Consider the following 7,500-nt stretch of genomic DNA (forward strand, 5'->3'; position numbering starts at 1 on the left):
GGTGGCGGGGTGTAACCCAGACAGGAGAGACGCGTTCTGGGGCGCGGGGGGGGGGGTCCCAGCGGCCATAGCTTGTGTTCCATCACTAAGTGAGGACCCACGCGCTGTTGGGTTACACTGTGTGTTCGCTTGGTTGCTCGGGATACATACACGTTCAGACCTACAATGAACGTCATGTAGGCAGCATGGAGCCAACTGTATTGGTCCCACCAACACTTCTGAGAAACCAGATCTCCAAGGTGTGAACCCGATGAGCTAAATGTTGTGATGAATTATACAGCTCTATTAAAAAGGACCCCTCTCTGTCAACACCATGCAAGGAAAAAATCAATATGTAATGAAATTTGATGTAGTTGGAACTAAATGGATTGATTTCTAACAAACATTTGGCGATTAAGTGTCTTATTTATTAACAAAAATGGCAATACAAATAAAGAATAAACTAAGCCCTGGCGTATCAAACATAAAAATCTAAACACAAAGGGGTTTGCGGGTTTCAAAACTATCAATCGCAGTACAAATTCACTGTGGTGCACAATGATTACAAATCCTTACAAAAACAGGGGGAGGAAAAGGAGTAAAAACCTATTTACAACCGGTGTCGGTTGACTTTCCCAATGCAGAATCGCAAAATACATATCCAAAATCATTTATTTGTGTGTACATTTTCCCTCCTGCACCGGTCCTCTGTAAAAACATAGAAATGGGTCTTTCTTGTCTCCAGCATTGGTGACCCTCTGTGGCAACACCACAACTACAATCCAGCAAAATAAATAATAACAATGATAACATTAATAACAATAATACAATCAAACCGACTCCACCCACGCAGACTCCCCCTCAATGCACTTGATACATTTGTCCATCAACAACCCTGAATATACAGACTGGCTTTAGAAAGACGGAAGCCCACGTTGAGGCAGTCGGACCTCAGCTTTGTAGAAAAGGCCCTTTAGTGAGGCGGAGAGATATCGTGGAAAACAAACAGAAGTGGCTCATCAGCCCCCGCAGTACACGGTGGTATACCCAACAGAGCTCTGGATGAAGTGGAGTTGTGTCGTTGACGTTCATGGTAGCCTGCTTGTATTCAGAGGCTGCTGGAGACATGGAGGTCTAGTCTGACTGTGTCCTGGAGGTGCACCGTGTGCTGGCGGTAGGGAAGGCACTAGGAGTGATGGTCTTCCCCATGTATGGCCTTGTACTGGGCCATCTCTTCTGGAAACACCTTGCCCAGCTCCGAAATTAGAAGGCTCTTGAATTTCTGCAGTTTTTAAAAGAAAAACGTTTTTTTTATATTTATTATGAATACATATTATATATAAAAATACACATACATGCAGATAGACTACTGATACCCAGTGATAGGTTACTGTCATGGTTGTTAATAACATTTTGACCAGCGCAACGTTAAATAGCGGATAGTGATCTTCAATACAGCGAATCCAATGATCATATCTGAAACATTTGTGTGTAGGTGATGATTCTCCTTGAATGAACCTTTTCTTGATCATGAATGACATATAGGTTGTGTGATGTGACTGTGGTCGTTACTTCTCCCTTTATGAATGGATTTTTAAAGTGAGACATATTACAGATATGGGAAGCTTTTAATACTGTCGTAGTCTGGAGACGAGTGAAACAAATGGCACGTGAAATAGACCATCAGATAATCTATCAAATTGGCACAGCTATGACCACAAGCAGTGTTGGGAAACGTAACTTTTGAAAATAAGTCATTGAAAATGACGTGTTATTACGCTACCCTCAGAGAACAGTAATGCATTAGAATATTTGTTTGTCCTTTTGTGTAATCACTTTTAGCAGACACTGGTCAAGGTCTGTGTGCGATCACCAACAGGACAAAGGCTGTCAGTGAATTTATTCGAGAGGCAAGACATCACAAATGTAATTCAGATACATTGACGACCACATGACACGTTTATGTTGAAGATGGCAGTGAATACGTCAAAACATTAACGATAGCCTTCAGTAACAAACTCTGCTGAGATTGCAGGGACAGAACCTAATTTACAAACACAACCCACAGTTATTTATGTGGTCATTTATTAGTATTTTAGCCCTCATGTATATTAATTTGTCTCATATTCTTATAAAAAAGGTCAAATATAATCACAAAAAATGAAAACTAGAATGCATGGATCAGCGAGGATCAGCGGTGTTGGGGGTGGCTCAGCGCTGGTGCGTGCACTCTAGTGGAAAATAACAAGAAGGACTACTGCCCTGGAAGGTCTCCTGGTGGAAGGTTCTAGCTTCAGCCCCCGACGTCTGCATTCTACCCATCAGTATCATTGAACAAGATGCGTAACCCTCTACCATTCATTAACTATTGATCGACTTATTGATCAGTTGATAACCATGTGCTACACTACTAAACAGTAATGACAGACCGAAACTCAAACAATCAGTAATAGAAAGAGAATGACTACCCTATGAGGTGTATATTTCTGACAAAAGAGGACTATAAAGCAAAGACCCAGAGAGGTAGAACTGTTGTCTTCTCTTACCGTCATAGTATCGATTTTCCCCTTCACTTGTTCGTTTTTGGCTAAGGCTCTTTCCAGACACTCCTTGGTGTAGAGTTGTGGGTTCCGTCCTTGGTCGATGTATCTGAGGGAGCAAGCGGCCACACTGGTTAAGACTGCCCTGGTTTGAAATGCTACTTATAGGATCTAGGCTACCACGAAAGATCATTTGATTATTGATCATTCTTGATATATCAAAATAGTGCTCCCATGTTCTGCTATATATAAAAATATATATATGAATATTGATGTTCAGGAAAATTAAAAAGGAAAGGGTTAGGTCAGTACAACACATAACCTCACACACACACACACACACACACACACACAGTGGTGTAGTCTACGTGATACGCAGGTATACGCCGTATACCCACTAGGAACGCACCAGGATTTGCGTATAGCCACTTAAAAATGTGCACGGATACGTATCAATCGTCTTGTGACAGATCTTTCACTTCTGTGTTTATTTTTCGGAAATATCGGTTGGGTATAACTGCAATAAAATACTTTAAGCAGGGGAAGTTATCTCCTACATTCACCATTCATAAAATTCCCGCTGCGCGCTCTCGCTCTGCCCTGTCTCTGTTACGAAGCGCGAAGCTGCCCCTGCATCTCTGCACGTTAGTTGGCGGGCCGAGCCCCTCCTTCTCGCGTGTGTGCGTGTGTGCGTGCGTGGGCGTGCGTGTGTGTGCGTGTTTGTGCGTGTGTGTGTGTGTGTTTGTGTCCAGTCCTCCCATATTAATGTGTAAACCACATAATAAGTAGTCAACAGAAGACAATGTTTTAATCCCACTTTATATCTCCTTGTTACTTTTAGATGAGAACCCGGAATTTAAAAACAGGCATCCTTGGTTAGAGTGGAGGGAAAAAAAGTTATAGGTAAATGTCAGCCAACATACAGTTGGTATATACAATTGAAATTCATAATGTTAATCACTATGCAAATGAGAGTATAGCTAATTCATGGTCATTTTTAAGGTGCAGTAATTTCACACTTTTACACAATTCAATTACTGTATGGTATGTTAGATAACAACAGTAAGAGCTCAAATTAGAGCAATTGAAAGAGTGAAACATTAGTCTCCTGTCATCTCCTTCTCATGCACTGGTTAGCCATGGATGTAAACAGTTCATTAAATTATTTTGAGTAGATTTTGTCCTTGTTTAGCATGTGCTATTGCTACTATAGATATACAAAGGACAACTTGTCATTTTTGTGTTCTATTTGTTCATACTGTTATTAAAACTGATTAACCTACGCAGCTTTCCATGATTGTTGATAATCGTTATACTCTTAAATCAGCGGGTTGTAGACCCCTGCGTTGGTGAGTGTGGTGCGACACCCCATAAGCGCCACACACGTACACGTACCGGTCGGACGGGTTTGTACGAGGCTGGAAGGGAATCATCACAGTATACCCACTACAATAAAATAGACTACACCACTGCACACACACACACACACACACACACACACACACACACACACACACACACACACACACACACACACACACACACACACACACACACACACACACACACACACACGATAGATTATATAAGAGTATGTTCAAGTGTTTTATCAAAAGATCGCTAACATGCTACAATTGCATGCATGGTTAACATGAGATCGATGAAGAGAAACTCACTCAAACGCCTCCAGAGGAACGTTGATCTCATGGAGCTGTTGACGACACTTCTCGATATCTTGTAGTCCAGAAATCATGAAATTTCTGCAATATAAAACGTCGAATGAAAGAGTTTGTCTAACAAAACCTTAACCATGCTTTATATATAAGAAAGATATACATAATTTCAGTTTGTGTGCATAACGTGACTTACAGTTTCTGATTCAGTCCTGTCTGGCTGCTGGGCTGGAAGTCGCTCACGATGATCCCGAGTTGACGAATATTCTCCACAAACTTCTCGAGATGCTCTTCTAGATTATCAAACCGTTCCGCCATTTTTAAATGACTCTAATGAATGACAACACAATATATGTATCATTAGATTACAGCAATAATTTGACAATTCATAGCCTGGCTTTCTCTGGGTGAGATATTAACAACCTGTTTCCGGCAGTGTGAGAGCCAATGGCTGATGAGAATGCTCAGCTACCTTGGATATAACCAATCATGGTTTGTCGTATTTTGATTGCAAAAGTCGTAAAACGTCGTTAGGGACCTGCTTCATTGTACCCATGGATCTATAGGATTGTACCAGAGCACAGTCTCATCATAGTTATAAGTACATCCACAGACCTAAACGACGCCTGCTTTTTTGAAGTACTTGGTAGCACCCTTCTCCCCTGAATTGTCAGATAGTGTTTGCGGCGACATTATGCATTTCACAAAAGGTATATCAATGAATGGGTTGTGTATTAGAATGTGGCTGGCCTATACCGTTTATGTAACCTGCACGACCGCCGCAGCATCCTAATGAACCCACATGCAAACCTTCTCCTCTATACAACCTGAGTATAGAGTATAGTGTACTCTATATATGTTATGTTGTAGAATAATGTACAGTCCACGAAAAATACTGCTGCTATTAAGGTATTGCTAATCATTTTATAGCCCTATACTATTTTTTTTAAATAAAGTGCATTATCTTAATAAAGCTAATGCACGAAAAGCCGATGAGGGTCTGTTAGAGCTCGCATCATCCTTTCTGCATATCAAGTCATATTTAATTAAAAAATATCAAATAAAATATGATGCTTTTGTTTCTCGATTATCTATTCTGCTATGATGTTGTAGCCAGTTCATACGAATATGAAAACATTTAAGGGCATCAGGAGAATAGTTAATTTTACCAACAGTATGGCTTCTGATTAACGTGCATCTATTCCCATCATGTTCAGAGACATCAGTTTCCCCCACATGCTTTGCGTTTCGCAATAGGGCCTATCTTCTTTTTTCAAATTAATATTAATGAGGTCTATGTCTTTCGGCGTAAATGATAAATTTTAAGTCCACATCCTCGCATCTATCTCCGCTGTCATTACTCATTCACCCCCGCCGGTATACGCATACAGCGGAAGCCTTCGACGCCCGGCGGGAGCGTGCGAGCTCGAGCGCTGTATGAGGAGGGAGCGGGCGCGCGCCTCCATGGTACGGATTACCCGCGGTTTGGATCGTCGTCCTTAGCAACATTGGGGCTCGTGTTGCAGCAGCTGCGCGCGTATCAAAGGCTCTCATTCGTGCTGCAGGTCAGACCGACGGGAGCTTTGTGAATGTGAACCTCACTCAATACACCGGAATCCCGTCTTTTGGCGCATTCGGAGCGGTTCTGGATTCCAGCCGTATGTGGTAAGCATATTACGGCGCATAGGGCGCATGTTATTAACGCAGTCAGACGGGATATCATAGCCCACATCGTTACGGTGATTGATTTGTGAGAAAAAAAAAAGGGTGATGGGAGCCTACCATAGGTTTGGACGACGTTTAAATACGTGTGTGTGTGATTGTTATTTAGGGAAATGTATGAGTTACGCACGAGCGACGCAAGCCCACCGCCTATTTATTGAGTGTGATTTGTATTGTTTTCAGTCGATCCACTTCAAGATGATGCACTGAGGAAAAAAAGCCCACAGCCCACAGTTTGTCTTCACCTCCGCCTGCAGTGATTAGAGGGATTGCGGCATTCGTTGGTCGTCGCTCATCGGGCTTTCGTCGCCTTTTATTACCGGGACCGGGAGAACGGTGCTATCTCGCCCTGTACTCGGCGACAATATAATGGCCACTCTACTGCGGAAGATCGGTCTCATTCGTCTACACGACCGAGACACCGAGGACCCCAAACACCACCAGGGATCTCTAAAAGGGACGAAGGGCCACCAGAAAAACAACGCCAAGCACTGTCAGACCACCAACGAGACCAACATCCTGAGTACCCCCGAGATCAAGGCCAAGAAGCTGGACCTGCACAGCAAGGACAAGGAACGTCCCGGGAAGGAGAAGCAGCAGCAACAGCAGCAGCAGCAGCAGCAGCAGACGGCGGGAGGAGGAGGGGTCCTCGGCGGCGCCTCGATACCCCCGCACCGGCAGCACTGCACCCAGGTCCGGACGCGGCGGCTCATGAAGGAGCTGCAGGAGATCCGGCGGTTAGGGGACAACTTTATCACGGTAGAACTGGTGGACGACAACCTCTTCGACTGGAATGTCAAGTTGCACCAGGTGGACAAAGACTCTGCGCTGTGGCAGGACATGAAGGAGACGAACACCGAGTTCATCCTGCTGAATGTCACTTTCCCCGACAATTTCCCCTTCTCGCCGCCGTTCATGCGGGTGCTCACCCCCCGCCTGGAGAACGGCTACGTGCTGGACGGGGGCGCGATATGCATGGAGCTGCTCACACCCCGCGGCTGGTCCAGCGCCTACACCGTGGAAGCCGTTATGAGGCAGTTTGCCGCAAGCCTTGTAAAAGGACAGGTGAGGGGTCATTATGTAGATATGCTGAACATCACATTCACTGATAAGAGTTTATTATTCGTTTTGGACAATTCGTGATGAAAGATGACTTATGTCCACTCTTGCTTCGTGCGTAATTAATGCGTAAAACGCACGATTATAGTCAAAATCTTCCTAGTGCGTTTTCTTTTTAAAGCATGATCCGATGTTTAGGGTCGCTCTGTCGTAGAGGAGATGATTTGGTGAGGCTCTCTGGAATATTATTCATATGTCAAGCGGCGGCCATTTCACGAATCGCAGTCTCAGCAGCATCATCTCCTCTGCGATGTGTTCCCAGCATCTCGTCCTCTCCTCTCCCCGTTTTCCCCATTCTGTTCAATAAATAGAGCCAAAACGTCTGCCGATTTGGTCAGATGTTTCATGCATTAAAATGTCAATTGGCTTGTAAAATAGGTTTTAAATAAAGGCCTTTATGTTTATGTAGACTGTTGACGGTCATGGTGACATTAAATATGTTATCGTCATAGACCATCGTATTAAGA

General features: G+C 43.6%; 2 protein-coding genes across 2 annotated transcripts in view; one reads left to right on the forward strand and one right to left on the reverse strand.

Annotated features, from left to right (window-relative positions):
- Positions 1–385: 385 nt before the first annotated feature.
- On the reverse strand, positions 386–4,654 carry med10 (mediator complex subunit 10). Its single transcript, XM_030347433.1, has 4 exons — positions 4,389–4,654; positions 4,196–4,279; positions 2,526–2,628; positions 386–1,261 (listed from the first exon to the last, which is right to left on the reverse strand). Exons 1-4 carry the CDS (start codon positions 4,508–4,510, stop codon positions 1,166–1,168), a joined length of 405 nt encoding a protein of 134 aa, XP_030203293.1. The 5' UTR covers positions 4,511–4,654; the 3' UTR covers positions 386–1,165.
- A 974-nt stretch (positions 4,655–5,628) lies between these two features.
- ube2ql1 (ubiquitin conjugating enzyme E2 QL1) overlaps positions 5,629–7,500 on the forward strand; it is a 9,878-nt gene continuing 8,006 nt past the window's right edge. Inside the window, exons 1-2 of the mRNA XM_030347432.1 lie at positions 5,629–5,857; positions 6,098–6,979. Of these exons, the coding sequence (XP_030203292.1) occupies positions 6,284–6,979 (696 nt within the window). The 5' untranslated portion in view covers positions 5,629–5,857; positions 6,098–6,283. The remainder of the gene's footprint in view (positions 5,858–6,097; positions 6,980–7,500) is intronic.

This window comes from Gadus morhua, chromosome 22 (genome assembly GCF_902167405.1).
Source record: "Gadus morhua chromosome 22, gadMor3.0, whole genome shotgun sequence".
NCBI classification, from domain to species: Eukaryota; Metazoa; Chordata; class Actinopteri; order Gadiformes; family Gadidae; genus Gadus; species Gadus morhua.

What these genes read in the sequence shown, in the direction of transcription:
- med10 (XM_030347433.1), bottom strand. Translation starts at nt 4,510, where the DNA reads ATGGCGGAACGGTTTGATAATCTAGAAGAGCATCTCGAGAAGTTTGTG. An exon ending in ACAGGACTGAATCAGAAACT is followed by an intron (nt 4,280 to 4,388) that starts GTAAGTCACGTT and finishes TTTATATTGCAG; the next exon opens with AAATTTCATGATTTCTGGAC. An exon ending in GTTCCTCTGGAGGCGTTTGA is followed by an intron (nt 2,629 to 4,195) that starts GTGAGTTTCTCT and finishes TTGCTCCCTCAG; the next exon opens with ATACATCGACCAAGGACGGA.